The sequence below is a fragment of the Morus notabilis genome, unplaced genomic scaffold, assembly GCF_000414095.1.
Source record: "Morus notabilis unplaced genomic scaffold, ASM41409v2 Scaffold1055, whole genome shotgun sequence".
In the NCBI taxonomy this organism is placed as follows: Eukaryota; Viridiplantae; Streptophyta; class Magnoliopsida; order Rosales; family Moraceae; genus Morus; species Morus notabilis.
In genome coordinates, this window is record NW_010366703.1 from 304,208 (window position 1) to 323,676 (window position 19,469).

General features: G+C 34.9%; 1 protein-coding gene across 1 annotated transcript; it reads right to left on the reverse strand.

The window, feature by feature from the left end:
- Nucleotides 1-529: 529 nt before the first annotated feature.
- Nucleotides 530-4,143, reverse strand: LOC21394360 (transcription factor TB1). The gene is made up of 3 exons (XM_010111043.2): nt 2,317-4,143; nt 2,055-2,170; nt 530-931 (listed from the first exon to the last, which is right to left on the reverse strand). The coding sequence occupies exons 1-2, from the start codon at nt 3,838-3,840 to the stop codon at nt 2,084-2,086; spliced, it is 1,611 nt and encodes a 536-aa protein (XP_010109345.1). The 5' UTR covers nt 3,841-4,143; the 3' UTR covers nt 530-931; nt 2,055-2,083.
- Between the last annotated feature and the right edge of the window lie 15,326 nt (nt 4,144-19,469).

Here is a 19,469-nt window from a genome sequence, read left to right on the forward strand (position 1 = left end):
CTTTATGTGTGCTCAGAGAAAAATGTAGAGACAGAGTGTCTCCTTTTGATAGAAAGAAAAAAGTGAGAAAAGAGATAGGCAAGGTATAAGGGATTTTGGGTAGAAAGAGAAAGTGAAAAAGTTTATTCAGTGTATAATTCTAAAACTGTTAATTAATTTTTCTCTCTATTCTTTTATGGACGTAAGAAATTTTTCTGAACCACCTAAATCTTTATCTTCTCTATTTTTTTATTATTTTTATTTTAGTTTATTTTTCTTCAGCGTGAGTGTAGCGGTGTGTTTTTTTTCCAATAATTTTTGAAGTATTATGTCATCTCACGTTAACATTGCACCATCTCGGATGTCACCATGATATTGATGGTACTATTGAAAACACTAGAAGTCTACTACTTCATATATGAATATATGTGTGTGTGTGTGTCAATTTTCGTACTGAAAAAAGTTCTGGATTGTGACAAGAAACATCCGAATACATATAAATATACCATGGAAGAAAACAGGAAAGAAAAATAAAAAAAATAAAAAAATAAAAAAAACTCAACAACCTAAGAAATTAAAATACTAATTATGGCAAGACTGCCTTCGAAGATGAAGAGTGCTTTATTCAATATGATCACTCATCACCAAGTTTTGCTCCACAAAGACATGTCCATTACACCTTTTCTTTTCTTTTCTTTTTTTCCCTTCATCCTTGTATCAAACAGCCGCTGATATATATAGGCAAGTCTTTTGTAAAACTATATATACTCTAGAAACCTCCATCCACAGCCAATCCCAGCATATTTCTTATGTACATAATTCTGTTCATTTGTTGAGATGAGGAAAGCATGCATAAAAATATACTCTTCTCCCATGATACCTTTTTTTTTTTTTTTTTTTTTTCCTGAATTCTCCCATGATGCTTGAATATATAGGTAGCTTGCATGAAATTCTGCAAACGAGCAACATAAAATTATTCTCTTGACATAAAACTTTGCTCTCATAGAAAGAGAGATATTAAAGCACAATTATTCTTTAATTATCAAAGCATTCCTTGTATATCATCTGATTAGAGTCAAGCTCCAAAGTTTCTTAACCGCTATATCTATATATATACACACACGGAATCTTTATGCTTGCTTATTATTGTAAGTCAATATATATATTCTCTCTTTTTTTTTTTTTGGCTTTTAAAGCATAGGTAAATATAAAAAATACTTAAGATCATATTGTTTAGCCATGCATTTAGAAAGAGAATTTTTTGTGGTCCTGCAACTTGAACTGAATTTCTAACTAGCTTTACTCTTCCTATTGTTTTATTAAATTATATATTAAATTTGATATCAAAGCTTGAGGTTGTTTTGAACCTCATTTCACATTTTGCAATATGTCTTTTGTTATTTAAATCAGAATCTTTTAACTACTCAAATAAGTAACATTCGTTTTTATATTTCTTGTGTTCAGTAGAACTATATATTTTGTTCGAATTTTGTATATATGCATGAATATTAGAGGTGTCAGTGGAGTTCAGAAACATGGCTTGAAAGTGGATAGTGGAACGTTAAAGTGTCCACTCACAAGTCACCTTCTAGAAAGATAAGCCAATAAGGTCATTCAATAATATGCAATTAGTTCAAGTACAAAGAAACAAGATAGTATATGTATTTTTCAGTTGTCACCTCTTATCTTTTGGGAATATGATTACTATACTATAGAAAAGCCACTACATGGAAATGATCAGAAAATATATATATATAATAACTTGCAAGATAATGATATATAGCTAGGATTATTCAGTACCTCTAAAACCTCAAATCATAGTTAACAAAATATGTCATTCACATCTCTTGTATCTTCAAAACCAGAATAATTAAGCACACACAATATCATTCATCATGTAGAAAGAGTACATAATCCATAATTTAAATCATAGGTCACTAGACAACTAAACAAGAGTACTAGAAAGCTAGATAATTAGCAGTTCCTACATTACAATATAACATTTCCATGACAGAAATTAAAATGATCAGTGAACATCAGAGTTAATTTGTTTCTTCATGAGTTAATTAACATACCAATTAAACCACATGATCTCAAGATAAATCTAGTAATCAGCATAGATTTTGGGTGTGGCGTTGAAGCCCTCCAATTCGTTGCCAAAGACTTGAAAGTTGGAAAGATTAAACTGGTGCTGTCAAGTACAAAAGTACATATATTACTCATCAATTAATCATGTAGATAGTTCATATAATGTAAACTCTATTTTGTTTGCATATTTTTTTCCAGAGAAAAATCATATCAGGAAAGTTTGTGTTGTGGAGTTAATATATAGCTTACCAGTTGGGGAACTCCAAATCCAGTAGCACCAGAAGTAGTACCAACGTTGCTCACAGAATTAGCAACCAAAGAATTGTTCCACTTCTCCAAATGATTCACCAAATAAGAATATGTCTCATAATCAACAATTGGTGCAGTTATACTAGTGCTAGTAGTACTTGTTTCAAGAATATGATCATGATTTGATACTTGGACAATATTCCAGCCATTTGGATTCGAAATCGGTAATATTTCCTGCGAAAACTCATAACGTTGATCATATCTAGAAACCTGCATCACAGCCCCAAGGGAGGAGTTGGGAGTAACAATATTGTTATTCATGTCAATGTCCATCATGTTTTGGTTTGGTAATTGGTCTCCAGTTTGTTGTTTCTCCTCAGATTTGTTGCTTGCAGGTTGGTTGATCTTGAAGCCGTGATCATCATGATCTTTGTTATGATTTGCAATTTTTGTGCTCGAACCACCGCCGCCGACCCCGCCGCCGCTGCCGTGATGATTTTGTACCGCAGGCTCAACTCTTTCGACCCTTTTGCTCATTTTCTCTCTTGTCCTCTCCCTTGCCCTTTCCTTCGCTTTCTCCCTCAGCTCCTTTGCGCGCGGATTTATTGCAACCCTTTTCGAGTTTGATCTGCTGTACTTCGTTCTCCCTTTTACCAAAGGCTTGGAACTACTAGTACCGGCAACTCCTTGATCTTCTCCATTGATCCCCACCTCGTCCAAACCCGAAGCCCCTTCACAGCTTTCGGAATTCGGAGAAGGCGTTTGCATCTCCGGACAAGTACTACTGCAGCCACCTTCGTTGTTTGAGTCCTTAAGTTTCTTAATCTCTGATCTTGCCTTTCTGAGCAGCCACTCCACGGTCTTGCTAGCCCTCTCGAATCCGAGGAGCTCTTGGAGATCGAAAAACTCACGAGCAACGTCGATGGACAGCCTCATTCTCCGGTGCCTCGGTCGGGTTGTACCGGTGTGAATCTTGCTATGGCGGTCTTTCCTTTTCTTGCTCTTGTTGTTGCCACTATCTCCGCAGCCGCCACCGCTTCTCTTCCTTAAGATCTGCGGCTGATCATATTGGTCAGTAGGAGCAACAGATTCGCTGAGATCTTCCCCCGAACGATCCGAATCCGACTTGACTAATTTGCTGCCGGTGATTGTAGGAGTAAAAGTTTCAGATGGAAGTAGTACATCACTTGTTTTCTCAGCCGATTCTTTCACAAAAGAGGGTTGTGAGTAGTAGAACTGCTGCGAAACATTTATGCCATGACTGTTTTGTGGCAAAAGGTTTTGGTCTTCAAACGGAGACGTGTAAGCGTTGGGGAAAGACAAAGGCTGATCAGTACAAGAATGACATTTTGGATGATCAAGATGGTGAGACACTTCTTGTTTGGAATTGAGGGTATAATTGTATTGATCTTGTTGGTTCGGAAAAGGCTTTTGGAAATTATGGGAATAATATTGGTCATGAGAAAAGGAGTTAATGGGGTCATTGTTGTTCACATTCCAAGAGTTTGACGGTAAGTTGAACATTTTTGTTTTTCTCTTCTTTGTGTGTAATTAGTTGGCTGGTGGGCTTGAAATTACACTGAAAAATATTAAGCTAGAAAGCTAGTCTTTCTCATGGTGACGGTAAGAAGGGGGTTACTGTTGGGGGGCTTTGACATTGACCAAGTTTAGTTAATAGTATACTACTATATACTAGCCAGAGATATAATATTGTATGTGAGAGAGAGATCAGAGAGAGAAAGGACCAACTATCTAGACTTCCATCCTTTTCAATTCATCATTTCCTTTTCTCTTTGTTTTTCTACCTGGCTGGACAGCAGCTCTCTTTCTTTCTCTGCAAAAAAAATGAAGAAAAAAAAAAAAAAAAAAAACAGCATGGGTTAGGACGACAATGAGAAAGACAGCCAGGTGTATTACTGTTGATGTTCTTTACAGTATATATAGCTTGAGAAAGACATCTGCTAGCTTAATGGTGATCATAAAGTACGTAAATGTATCATGTGTGTGTGTGTGTGTCATATTGTATGAGGGAGCTAGAGAAACAAATTGTAACAAGATTACCTAGATCTTGATCGAAGGAGGCGTTGGAGCTCTAGAGAGAAATGGAGATTCTGGTGAGCAATGTGGAGAGCAAAGGTTCTTGTATGAGGGTTTTGAGAAGGAGGAGGATTATATATTTATAGAAAGAACCCTGCGTATAAAAACTAGATTTTTTTTTAATAAACCCCACAAAAAACTATATTACAATATTATTAATAATGACAATAATAATAATATTAATAAAGATGTATGGTCAATAGAGGGTAAAGAAGGACAAGAGGAGGGGAGGAGAGTTATTGCACAGACAAACTAAAGAGCCATCTTTTCTAAACCTTTTTTCAAAAAGTTGGTCGTGTGAGAGTGAGACTCAGAACCAATGTTGAGGATAGTGAGTGGACAGGAAACCACATAGTATTTGTGTTGTGTGCCACCACTTCACGTGATTATCAGATGGCTTCTTTATGATCATAATAATAATAATAATAATAATAATAATAATAAATAACTATATATTATAAACTGACTTCGGTTTTATGCTTCCCCATTGTATGCCCCACAGATTTTTGAGGAAATCAATTTAAATAGACATTAAAGTTTTTTCTTTCTCTCAATGTACAGTACTACTCACTAATGGATTTCAATCTGCCGTTTAATTTTATGTATTTTAATTAGTGTCTAATCAATTAAATTATACGACATTATTTTATGATAAGCATAAAAGAGTAAGTTAAAAAATAATCTAAATTTTTTACATGACGTGACACGATTTGATTGGTTAGATCCCAATTAAGACATCAATATGGACAACAAATTTGAATCCCTGCATGGACTTTAATTCCCTTCATGTTATTAAACACCACTTCTCGATAGACAGAGTTTATGCATCAGGTAAATATCTTTCCAGTTTTTATATGTGTTTATAACGGGTATATTCAAATGAGAAATCATTATTTTTTTAGTACTTTTAATTATTATTTTTAAAATTTGGTAGTGTATGAAAGAAATATTCTATTAGTAAGATACAATTATGAAATACTGTACGTAATAAAATTTCATCAGATTTAAGTTAAATATTAACAATTTGATAGAACTAGATAAAAAATTGACGATTAAAATTTGTCTTACTAGTCAAGTATGTTTTATTTGTTTCTTTAATTTTTATAAATAAAGAGAAAAAAAGAAAGAGTTGATGCTAAGACAACATTCTAACCTGGTTAGCACCGAATAGAAAATCTGAAAGAATTAATCTTAATTTTTCTTTCATAGGAGAAGCCATGAGGCTTTTTTTTAACCTATACGTGGCTCTCCAACCTTAGAGACAAGGACAATTATTTCACAAAAGTAGCATATTACTGTGAGGCCTGCTCTCAAAGACAATGCTCTCCTCTGACTGGTGTGTCTTGCTAATTTTTTTTTTTTTTTTCTCTTTTTCTTTCTTCCCAAAGTAGCTGTCTCTTAAAAGAGAAAACCATCTAATTCTATCTCTGTGTGAAAATTGTAATAGTCCTATACAATTAAAAGCCCTCTTTCTTCACCTCCTATTTCCTATCCTTTCTCTGATCAGCAATTTTCTTTCTTTCCATACATGCATAGCCTCTACAACATATTTCTCACCATATATCTCTCTCTCTTTTGTTTCTCTCTCTCTCTCTCTCTCTCTCTCATAGCTGAGCATGACTTCTTTAGACTGACATATAATTACAAGTACCACATGATAACAATATAGCATTGCTGGGGTTGTACCAATGTTGCTTTCAAAGAGTAGATAACTACTAAACTATATATGAGGGATAGGGGTGATGAATATTCAACAACATTTTGGAGTGGGTGACAATGAGAGAGCATATTACCAAAAAAAAAAAAACGACCCTAAAAGGTCATGCTCACTCAATTAGTACTACTACAATGCTTTCATTAATTTACCCTTTGGTTGAGTTACGTGTCCTAGTAGTGTACTAAGGTCTTATTCATTTTATCGATTCAAGTTTTAAATTCTAATTTTACAACAGTTAAAAGTAGAGTTGACAATCCGGGTAGTGACACAACTCGAAACCCGCACAAAATTAGCGGGTTTGGGTTTACTATAAATGGATTTGGATCATAATCAGGTTGACAAGATTTATAAAGGGGTTGAGTTAGCGTTGAACTTCTAATACAAAGTGACACGAATTTACATGATTAACTATATGTGTCATCTGCAATCTAATGATATGTAAAAGTTTATATGATATATTAAATATAAATAATGTTAATTTTAATATTTGTAGGTAAAATTCATTTATTTTTTTTAAAAGAAATGATTAATTGACCAACGAACATGTTATACTTGTCTTGACCGTGTTAAATAAGTCATTATTATATTAGTTATTTCTTCAATATATTAATTTAAACGGGTTATACGGGTTGACACGATTAACACGATTAATAAATGGGTCGTATTTAGGTTGACATTTTGACACGTTTAATAAACATGTCGCATTTGGGTTGATGTTTTTTTATACAATTAATAAACGGGTTAATATGAACACGATCTACTAACACGAATTGCCACCCTTAGTTAAAAGCTCTCACAAAAAGTCATATCTAACTTTTTTACTACAGTTAAAAACTCTCACATAAAGTCACATCTTAGCTCGAATTGAAAATTCGAATCAGCGAACGAGACCTAAATTCATTTTGTGGTTGAAATTTACAACCCTAACAATTACTTTCCATCTAGGAATAGGTCTCTTTTTCTTTCATTGTGATCTTCACTATTTCACATATCATTCCGGATCTGTAGTTTTTAGGGAACGAACTATTTGCCCAATATGGCAAGAATTGGGGCATGGTATTTTCTTCTATACCGTAAGTACTCCTGTACAAAATATTATAGATTTATTTATTTATCTTTTTAATATATAACACTTTTGTCTTCACCCTAGCTAAGACTTTGACGACTTTTTACTTAATTACTGGCTAATATTTATTCACTGTTAAAGTGAAGTAAGAGTTTTTTTTTTTTTTTTTTTTTTTTTTTTTTTTTTTTTTTTTTTTTGCTGGTCTAAGAAGAGTTTAATTTCATACATGTACAGTGGCTTTTTTTTTTTCTCTAAATAATTTTACAGCGTTTTCAAAGGTAATAAAAGATTAATGTGGGGAGGGAAAAGGTCCATTGTTTGCTTTTTTATCCTTTGTGCTATATCAACTGAGAATATCTTTATTGATTATGATATCCAACCACAGGCATGTTTGGAGGACCATTCTAATGGTGTGGACCTACTTATTAAGATACCATTATGACTGGTAATTCAGGTATAGCGACACAACTCGAAACCCGTAATAAATAAATAGGTTTGGGTCAAAATCAAATCAAACCTGTGAAACACGATTAAATATCATGTCGTTTTTAGGTTGACCTGCCAACCCACAGTTGACCTGTCTAACCCGTTTATTAAACATGTCATATTTGGGTAACACAAATACACAACACAATTACAAGCCATTTGTTACCTATGTTGAGAAACATGTTGAATAGATTGCGAAATAGGTTGACACGACCTTATTATCACACATTTTATAAACATGCTATTAGAACCAGGTTGACACGACACTATTATGATCTGTTTAATAAATTGGTTAATCGTGTCGTGTCGTGTCAACCCGCCAATATGCATATCGTGTTTGGGTTTTGTATTTAGATACGAATAATAAATTGATCGTGTTCGTATTAGATCTTACCATGTTAATTGAAAGAGTCAACATGACACAAACATGACACGGCAACACGAATTATCACCCCTAAGTGAAAGGGATCAATTCCTTTGTGTACAAGTATGTACGTTAACATTATTTGGTAGACTTCGTATATAGATATATAGTTCATGGGCATATTGTCCCAATTTTGGGATATATATGTGGAAGACATTAAGCCAAAAATTAATAATTTTTTCAGTTCACAAGTTTTATTGGTGTGGACATCAAGCATCTTATCTAGAGTGTATAGATCAAATTTGATAGCCAAATTAACTAAAAACGTTTTTATCTTTGCTGAAAAGACATTTGAACTATTAGGTACATCTAGCTAGACAAGCTTGTGTTTGTTTGAAGTCATTACAAAATAAATAAATAAATAAAAATTATTCACAACATTTTTGTTTAATTAAATGTACTTTTAGTCACAACCTTATAACTGATATGCATTTGGTTACAAAATTATGTTGTGACTAAAACTTTTTGCCATAGACTTTTTAATCACGAAAACTTTTTGGTGTGACTAAAATATTTTCGGCGACTAAAAATCACATAGCTAAAAGTCTTAGTCACACCAAAAGTTAGGATTAAATGAACATTTGTGACTAGAAGTGATATTTAATTACACAAAAATGTTGTGATTAAAAATGTAACAATAAATTGTTGTGAAAAAAGTTCAACTTTTTGTAATGCTTCTCCTAATCTGGAAAGCCCTAAATTGTGGCCCATTTTTTGGAAATATGAATATCCTTCTTCGTGCTTATGTTTAGAAAAAGAAAAGGAAGAAATAGAGGAATACCCATCTAAGGAGAGACATGATTAGTATTATGACTTTCTTTAAAAAAAAAAAAAAAAAATCATAAGGAAAGACAAAACAAGACTCTTGTAAAGGAATGCATAATTCTATTAGTAAGGGAAGAGGGCCATAAATATATATTAGTAAAGGAAGAGGGGCATAATTCTAAGAGGGCACCAAACTAAGGAGGAGATTAAAGTACGTAGGGCATACTTCCAATTAGTAAAGGAATGCACATTTAATTATAAGGAAAGACAAATATATATTTATGTCAAGTATATATTTATGTCTTTCTTAAAAAAATTACTAAATCTTGATTCTCTTTTTTTCCTATAAAATCAAATCAAAAGGGGCATAATTCTAAGAGGGCACCAAACAAAGAAATGATATTAGGGGACGCATATTTCGGAAAGTTCAAGAAAACAATATGGATTTTTGTATGTATGTGTGTAGATATTTAATTTATTAGTATGGGAGACGTGCCTTAGGCACATCTCCGTTAGAAACATTTTTTTTTTATTATTGTGTAACGCCCTCCGAAATTAAACTTATTTAATTATGATAATTGTGGTTTATTAGTGTGCCTGAATTAATTTTCTTAATTAATCATGAACTTTTAAATTTATTTTGGTATTTACAGTTTCACCCCTCTTTGTTTTATTTATTTTCCCTAATATTTTCTTTCCAATTTTTCTTTCTCCTTTTCTCTCTTCTTTTCTTTTTCCTCTCTCTTCCTCACGTTACTCTCCCTCTCTCTCTCTCTGTCTCAACACTCGCTCTCTCTCTCTCCCTATCAGTCTCTCGAGCTCACTCTCCCTCTCTCTATCTCGAGCTCTCTCTCTCTCTCTCTCTCTCTCTCTTTCTCTCTCCCTGCCTCGTTCATCTCTCCTTCTCTCTCTTAAAGTTTTCTTTCTCAAGGGCCGGATTTAAACCAAAAATAGAGGTTTCCAAGAGGTTTTCAACATCAAAGCTTGGATCGAGGTAAAACTCTTTGAAACTTACTTTAGATTTTCAGATTTAAACTTATGGAACTCGTTTTAGTCGAGTTTGGTGATTTTTTGTTTAGATTTCATTTTCGAATGCATTTTGATGAAACCTTGATGAAAATTGGGGGTTTTTGATTCTTTGGATCCTAATTGTTGATTTGAAACTGGATCTATACATTTCCCTTGAGAATATGTCGAAATCGAACCTAAAATTTCAGGATTTGGCTTTGTTTCACGCGGATCGGCCATGGCTGGCCCTGAAGATCTTTCCCACCGGTTGACCGGTCACCCCTCCACTGGCCGATCGGTGGAGTTACACTCCTCTGTCACCGGTCGACCGGTTCCTACTGAACCCGACCCTAAACAGCCCAAAACCTTGTTTTAACCACGAAATTCGATGTGGGATTGACCTAACCTCATTTGAGAACTCAAAATGAGTGGATTAGCCACATGAATCCTTGTTTTCCATTCGATTCTCCGGAATGAATCTCCATTGACAAAGAATCATGGTATGAATTAAGAATTGTTTATGAACATTGATTTTGAACTATGGCACACTAATATGATACAATTGCATCTAATTAAACGAGAATGTTTGGTGAGAAAGATCAAACTCTAAATTGTTGATTTTGATGGGAAAGTTAGTGGCACAATTGGAATTGGAGCCTCAAATGCAAGCGGAGCTAGGGCTACGTGAAGATAGCCACATGTTTGATGTCCGAAAGGTAGGATATTCTTGTCCATATCCTTGTTAGCCTCATTTTAAATGATTTTGGCCCATGAAAATGCTTTAGAACAAAACATGTTTAAAGAAAATGATTTCAAAGGAATAGCATGAGAATGCTATTAAGTTTTCCAATGATTTTGGAAATGAGATTTTAAAGAGTATCATTTCTTAAAATGAAATATCTTAAGAAATGATACAAAGCATGGTGGCCTCAGAGATCGGGATGTGGGAATCGCATCCTTGGCGGCAGCTCCCAAAACCCGTACGGATCCACTTTTTGCTTAGTGGAATTATGGCTCTGCACTTTTCGCTAGACAAACATTTTACCGCTTCTTGTTTAGTGGTATAATGAGCTGTACACTTTCATTATACAGACATTTTCTACTATGTGAGTATTTCCTTTTCTAAAAAGAGATGATCGGTTCCGGGTGTATCTCTTCAGACTGTGAGTACCTTTATTTACTACGTTTTATAAAATTATATCCTACTAGGCCTTTCGCTCACTTTTATTATGTTTTCAATATATTAAACCCCTCCAGGCGACGCGAGGAGTAGTGCGGGGTAGGTAGCTACTACCGGTGACATGGACTTGACCTCGGGAAGCGAAGAGTTGTATTTTCTCTTATCTTTTATCTCAAGGCATGTATAAAAGATTATGGATTGTAAACTTAAATATTACTAGACCGTGGTTGATGTCGCATTTACTTTTGTTTATATTCAGGTATGCTAAACACCTGTGGGAATTCCTGACTTGATACCAGGGACGTGGTTTTAAACTAGTTTGGTTAGAAATTTCACCACCCTTCTTGAAATTAAATCTCTCATGAACACAGGGGGCTTGTTTAGAAATACTTGGATGTTTTGGATTTGAAAAATTAAAATATTTACAACATTATTTGCTAATCACTCTCTTAAATAGGTTTAAGTTTCTAAACAAGGCTCCACGTCACTAACCCCGGTTTGGGAGCGTGACACATTGCAATTTGTATGTGTTTTTTAAAATTTATTTAAAATATTAAGTTTCATAAGTAACTAGTATTTCCGTACAAAATATTTTTATCTATGAAAATGAAGAAATAAGTATGATGATAATTTAACTTATATTATAATTGAATGTAAACATCACATGTTAACAATGTTTTTTTTTTTTTTTGATAGGGATGGCATAATATTTTAATAACAATAAGTATAAATAAATATAGCTAACTACTAATTATTTTTCAAACTAAAAAAAATGATACCATAAAAAATTTACAATAATAGTGTAAACTTATTCGGAAGTTACAAATTTTAACCTTAATAAAATTACGGTTATATGAAAATGAACAATTTTAAATTATGCATAATGACGGATGGAAAAAAAGTTGAAAAAATAATTCATCTTCTCTACTATAAATAGTATAGATATATGCTAAAAAGTATGTAGATTCACAAGTTAAAATATTTATCAGAATAAAAAAAGATACTAAATGAGGGGTTTAAAGAGAAAATTAATGAAAAAATATTTTAATCGGAAACAATTAAAATACAAGATTTAAAAAAGAAGAAGAAGAAAAAAAAAGAACAGGCAAGTGCTAAACCAAAAACATGCAACAAAATATGGAAGAAAAATGTTAGAGTGTGAAGGCAAGAAGTTGAAGAAACAAAAGGTGCAACATTCATGTACACTTCTATATAATCTATACGTACAAAAATTTGATGAAAAAACCATATTTTAACATAGAATTAAAAACCAGAAAGGAAAAAAAAAGCTGAAAATGCAATTTAAAAAATAAATAAAAATCTTGAAAGCAAGTAAACTAACATGTTGAGTCTAGATAAAAAAAATTCTGAAAAAAAAATTAAAATACAATTAAAAAACATAAATGAGAAAAAGCTTAAAATACTTCTTTTAAAAAAAATAAAAAAAAGGAAAAAATAACTTGAAAGCAAGCAAGCTAGCATATGTTGAAAAAAAATTTAAAACCATCATCCACAGTTCTATAGTCATCAAAATACATTTAAAATAGAATTAAAAAACATAAAGGAAAAAGGCTGAAAATGCAATTTAAAAAAACAAAAAACAAAACAAAATAAGAAAGCTTGAAAGCAAGATGTTGAAGTCTAGATAAAAATTCTGATAAAAAAAATTTAAAATACAATTTAAAAAAATAAGAAAAAGCTTAAAAATACAATTTAAAAAAATTTTAAAAAAGAAAAAATAACTTGAAAGCAAGCAAGCTAGCATGTTGAAGAAAAAAATTTTAAAACCATCCTCCACACAGAGATAGCGATATGGAACTTTACTGAAATAGAATAGTTATGTTTCCAAGGCAATATTTGCATAAACAGTTGAGAGGATTTGATGTAAACATAGAATAGTTAATGACAAGCAGATCCAATCAAACAGGTGTGTAGCATGATATTGGATATAATTAACAGAACAATCAAACATATATAACCTAATTGATGAAATGGTTATCTTGTACATGGATGCCCAAAAACAATCAAACACACATAAAAAGCCTAATTGTCGTTAACGTATAAAGCCAAAACTCATTCTCTTCGGGTGTAATTGGCCTCAGCTGAAAACTGAAAAGTAAAGCTGAAAACAAATAGTCGAAATGATGGTGCACACAAAATATGTTCCTTTTAGATTATAATTTAGCAAAATAGCAATGAAAAGTTAGGTAACTGTCTTCTCATCATTTGGGTCGTTTTTGGTTTACTTCATGCAATTTAATTTCTGTGTACCAGAAAAGGTGAAGATGATGATGACTACTTGTTCATACTGTAGCCTGTAGCATTTTCTTTACACAAAATTATCACTTCTTGACTTTGTTGGAAAAATGGCTTAATAAGCCATGTTAAAGTCCCATTTTGAGGCCCATATTGGAATGAGGCCAACTGGATTTTGAGACGGATCTCGATGAATTTGCGTTCTCCATTACGAGTAGATCAAAATCGGATATTCACACACTCAAAATGGATATTGGGTGAATGAGAAATTGATGCTCTAAGTAAGCCACTTAAAATAGTTAAATAGGTTGAAAATTGAAAAAATCCCACATTCGCTAGGAATGAAGCCTTGGTCGTGTATATAAGTGATTGCACTTTGAAATACAAATATACATTTATACCTAAGAGGCTCTCTCATGCGCAGAGGGCATGAATCATGACCCCGGCGGGGCTCAACTTTTGCTCCCGCAACTTAGCGGCACGAATGCCGGATTGAAAAGCCCACTCTGTGTGGGCCTTATTTTGAAAATTTTGTTTTATTTTATTTATTTTTTTGCCCAAGACCTTCCAGCCGTTTGGCCTCAACTTAATGTTGTGCTTAATGGTTGGTAAATGAGCTTTATGGTGTGCTTAAAGGAGTGTAATGGGACTTAATGAAGGAAAACTGAATTAGGCTTAATGGTGAGCTTAATAGCTTCGGTTTTCTCCATAAAAATCCAAACCGTAGTGTAGAAAGGTGACCGGATTAATCCTGAGGAAATTTAATAGATTTTGTCCCGTAATAATATGTGTTTAAATCTCATTAATCCATGTTTTGTAACATTCTTTTTCAAGGGCCTATATAAAGGGTTCTTCACATGAAGGAAAGACACACTCTTCTCCTCTTTCTTGGTTTCTCTCTTCTTCTCAAGTTCTTGTATGTTTCCTTTGTAGTACGGGTTTGGTGATAGAGGGAAGGTCCAAGTTCTAATTCGTTGGACGGTTGTGATAGTGCTTCGGGCCCAACTTTTGCTCCCGTAACTTAGCGAGACGAATGCCGGATTGAAAAGCCCACTCTGTGCGGGCCTTATTTTGAAAATTTTGTTTTATTTTATTTATTTTTTTGCCCAAGCCCTTCCAGCCGTTTGGCCTCAACTTAATGTTGTGCTTAATGGTTGGTAAATGAGCTTTATGGTGTGCTTAAAGGAGTGTAATGGGACTTAATGAAGGAAAACTGAATTAGGCTTAATGGTGAGCTTAATGGCTTCGGTTTTCTCCATAAAAATCCGAACCGTAGTGTAGAAAGGTGACCGGATTAATCCTGAGGAAATTTAATAGATTTTGTCCCGTAATAATATGTGTTTAAATCTCATTAATCCATGTTTTGTAACATTCTTTTTCAAGGGCCTATATAAAGGGCTCTTCACATGAAGGAAAGACACACTCTTCTCCTCTCTCTCGGTTGTTATCTTCTTCTCGAGTTCTTGCATTTTTCCTTTGTAGTACGGGTTTGGTCATAGAGGGAAGGTCCAAGTTCTAGTTCGTTAGACAGTTATGAGTGCTTCGCACTACCGTCATTGTCGTTGTATCCTGGAAAACAGACGTCTAACGAACCTCAAGCACTCGCCGGAGGGGACGGATCTGTTTTAAAAAAAGCGTGGTTCACGTGCCTCGACATTCTTGCCAATTCATTTTTCTAAATTTGGTAGAAAGGTTGAATTTGTGTTGTAACAATTCTTAATATATTGTTCTTGCAGCAACTTTATTTCTATGGTTCTTCTTTGTATTATCCATATTATTGCCTAACAGACTTAACGTTACTACAGAAAGGTAAGCCCTATAATGAATGCCGGACTGAAAAGCTCACTTCGTGCGGGCCTTGTTTTGCAATTTTCTTTTTTTGTTTTTTGTTTTTTTGCCCAAGACCTTGCAGCCGTTTGGCCTAAACTTAATGTTGTGCTTAATGGTTGGTAAATGAGCTTTATGGTGTGCTTAAAGGAGTGTAATAGGACTTAATGAAGGAAAACCGAATTAGGCTTAATGGTGAGCTTAAGGGCTTCGGCTTTCTTCATAAAAATCTGAACCTTGGTGTAGAAAGGTGGACGGATTCATCCTGAGGAAATTTAATGGATTTTGCCTCATAATAATGTGTGTTTAAATCTCATTAATCCATGTTTTGTAACATTTTTTTTCAAGGGCCTATATAAAAGGTTCTCCACATGAAGGAAAGACACACTCTTCTCCTCTTTCTCGGTTTCTCTCTTCTTCTCAAGTTCCTGTATTTTTCCTTTGTACTACGGGTTTGGTGATAGAGGGAAGGTCCAAGTTCTAATTCGTTGGACGGTTGTGATAGTGCTTCGCGCTACCGTCGTTGTCGTTGTATCCTGGAAAACGGACGTCTAACGACCCTTAAGCACTCACCGGAGGAGACAAATCTGTTTTAAGAAAAGCGTGATTCACGTGCCTTAACATCCTTGCCAATTCATTTTTCTAAATTTGGTAGAAAGGTTAAATTTGTGTTGTAATAATTCTTAATATATTGTTCTTGCAGCAGCTTTATTTATATGGTTCTTCTTTGTATTTTCCATATTATTGCCTAACAGACTTAACGTTACTACAGAAAGGTAAGCCCTATAATGATGTAAATCTTGCATTTATTTAATTAATATTTTGAGACAGAACCCTTTTGCAGCTGTTGTGACTATTTGCTAAATATTGGGTAGTACGGATAAGTGAGTTTTGACTCACCTATTTAATGTCCTGAAATTAGGTAATTTGCAATATCTTCAAGTTTTTAGGTTGTTTTAATATGTTTGTGAGTGATTTAGGTAAACAAAGAAAAATTGGATCACTTGGAAGAAAAGGAGATGAAAATCAAGAAATCATCAAAAAGAGGCCGATGCAGAGGTGCGGGCGCGCTCTCAGGGCGTGCGCCCGCGCACCCACATCAGTGAAGCCAAGTAAGAATGGGGCGCGCGCTAGCGCCTCCAAAGCTGCGCGTCCGCACCCTGGCCCCCTCGCGCACCCACTCGCGTTAGGTGCGTTCCTCGAACTTCAGGCGCGTGGCTGCGCGCTCGGAGGCATGTTCTCACGTACTGAGGTGCCCTTCTCTCCGCCTAAAGGCTAAACCTGAGGGATATTTTTTGGAGAATTTGGCTAGGCCCTGAGGGGAGGAAAGGAGTGAGGGTTTGAGGAGAGTAGACAAGACAGAGAAGAAAAACCCTAGTTTTTGGGAGAACCAGAGGAGGAAGGTCTTAGAGATTGGAAGCTGCACTACACTGGAGTTTTATTTTTCTTCCTCTTTTCTCTTCTTGTTCTTAAACCTAGTATTTCCTTTATTTTTGTGGAATCATCATGTATTTTCAACTTTGTTTAATTTTGAATATGTTTGAGTTTACATTGAGGGATTGCTAGATTTTTATGATAGGGGACTTGATGTAACCTTGCTACGATTATGCTATGAATATTTGATGTTATTTAATGTTTTTCATGCCCAAATATTTGTGCTCTTCTTTGCTTAATGCTTTAATCAATTGAAAGTTTGATTAGAAGATTTAGATATGTGGATTTAGGCTTGAGAGAGTCACTTGCACATGTTGGGATTTCTTGAACACAGCCTAGTAAGTATTGGAATCGGGAGATGAATATGAGCTAGGTAATCGCAAATGAATTAGAACTTAATGACTGCACAATTAACTTAATTAATATGGATATTAATTAGGTGATTTTTCATATATTTGACTCAGCATTCGAGAGTGGGAGGTGGATTATTTTAGAAAATTCATGATTAATGTTCGGCTTGAGGGAAATCAATATCATTAAAAATGATTAGAATAACTAGGCAAGGTGAAATCAAGGACCCTAGCTACCTTATCATTAGAGGCCCCTTCGATCCCAAAAATTCCTTACATTGTTTTATTTGCTTATTTAATTAGTTTAGCATTTTATTTTTGTTTTGTTGATGTCATTTTTATGTTGGACTTGTCTGGATAAAACTAGGTTATTCTAGTTGCAATACTTAGCTCGATTTTAGGAACACAATCCTCGTGGGACACGACACTCACTTACGACTTTATTACTTGTCGACCTCGTGCACTTGCGAGTAGAAAATAGGTGTTATATTTTCGCAACAATCAAGTTTTTAGTGCCGTTGCCGGGGATTGGTTGTTGTTAAAACTTTGCTAATATTGTGACGAAGTAGCCTACTTTAGTTTAGACATTTTTATTTTATTTTATTTTTCTGTTTTTAAATTCTTTTAAATTTTTGTTTGCTTGTTTGCTTTTTGTTCTTGATGGTGAATGCAAAGGGCCCGTAGCTTGGAATTTTTACTAATATTGTGATGCTTTATTTTTGCGAGGTACTTGGAGATGTCACATCGACTAGTCCTCTTAAGATTTGCTTAACGAGACTCGGAGTCATTTTATAGTGCTTGGGATAGATATAAGGAATTGCTTATTGGGCTCCCCGAGCATGGTCTCTCAAAAGAGTGTCAACTACAAAACTTTCTCAATGGGTTAAACATTGCAACACGAACTTGGGTGGAAAGAGGAAATGATACCACCTCTCTCTACCAATTATCAGCGGATGAAGTGTATTGGTTTTTGGAAGACATGGCCGATTATGACAATTGGTGTTGGAATCATTCTCCAAACAACCAAGGTTGGGAAGAGAATTCTAACTTTTTCGAGCTATGGTATGACACTCAACCTCAGCAAGCGGAGTCTTCTCTAGACCCTGAAGAGATTCTTGCCCAATTTGTAGAGGAGACAAGGCTTAGTAGAGAGAAGTTGAAGAGGATGAAGACCCTTCGTAATGTACAAGACGAGCTTGCTCGACTTCAAGCGGAGTTTTCAAGAATGAAGGAGTCTTCAAATGATCCAATTGAAGTCATGACAAGGACGATGGCAATAAAGGACTCACAAGTCACCAACATGTATGAAAGCCACTGTGAGGAGCCGAGTACAAGTAGGAGGAACTTGGATTTGTTCGATGATGATGATTCAATTAAGGAAGAGACTCAAGAAGTGTTCATCAATGATGAGGAATCACAAGATGAAGTTCAAGAGTCTACACCTTTTGAGATCCAAGTTGTTGTGCCGCCACTGATCAAAGAAGAGCACATCTATGATGATCCAATGTGGTCGTCACCTCCTCCACCATCTCTAGCACCATTCATATAAGCCTACCAAGCTTATGAGCCTGAGCCAAGTCAAGTTGAGTGAATAAGCCAATTAATTCCATATCCCGCCAAGCTTGAGGGTGTCAAGAATCAATACCCATATGTCGTGTTGTATGATACGTACTATGGGCGGAAGCCACTCTTTGACGAGCTTCCACAGTATTAGAATAAATGAGCCTCAAGATGCAATTTTTGGAGGAAGGCTTGCAACAACCCGAGTATATGCCACTATGCCCTTAGCATCTTCACCGACCACATTAGGAGGTGAGATTGTCTCGCCTCCCTGATACGTATTCTTGTTCCCTTGTGCTTAAATTGATTATTTAAACATTGAGGACAATGTTGTATACAAGTTGGGGGGGGGGGGGGAAAGGGTGTGGGTAGGGGGGGGGGGGAGGGGGGGGACTTTTTGCCTCTTAATTTTTTTTGTTAGCCAAAGAACTCAATAATAGAATTGTGTTAAGAAGTGTCTTTAGGTCTTTGGAAATTTTTTTAGCACCAATTGTCTGTGTGCTTGACTCCCTTGTTGGTTGCAATTCTCTCTTGATTTCCTGCATTTTCGACCACGATAAACCTTGATCACCTAGTCTTTTGAGCATTTAGAGAACATTTATGTGACTTAGGAGGCTCTTGCATCTCAAAAAGGAGTTCTAGAACTCATCCTAGTGCTACTCGAGGTGAAATCCTAGGTTAGGTATTGTTGAGGAGATGACTTAGGCATTCCCTTGAATCGTTTGGGCCTTTGAAGCCAACCCTTATTTTTATCGTTAGTTAACCCCGCTTGAGCTTTTTAGCCTTTTCTTTCATCACCCTCATTTCTTAAGCTTAACCATAAATTGATACCCCCCGACACTTCACCCATCACCCTGAGGCATATTGAGCATGCATTTGCGCATTTAGAGTCATTGCTTGGAATTTGGAGTTCGGGTGAATGTTGCTTGTGGGAGGATGTTTTATTGATGCTTTACCATGTTTTCTTTGTAGTTAGTCTCATT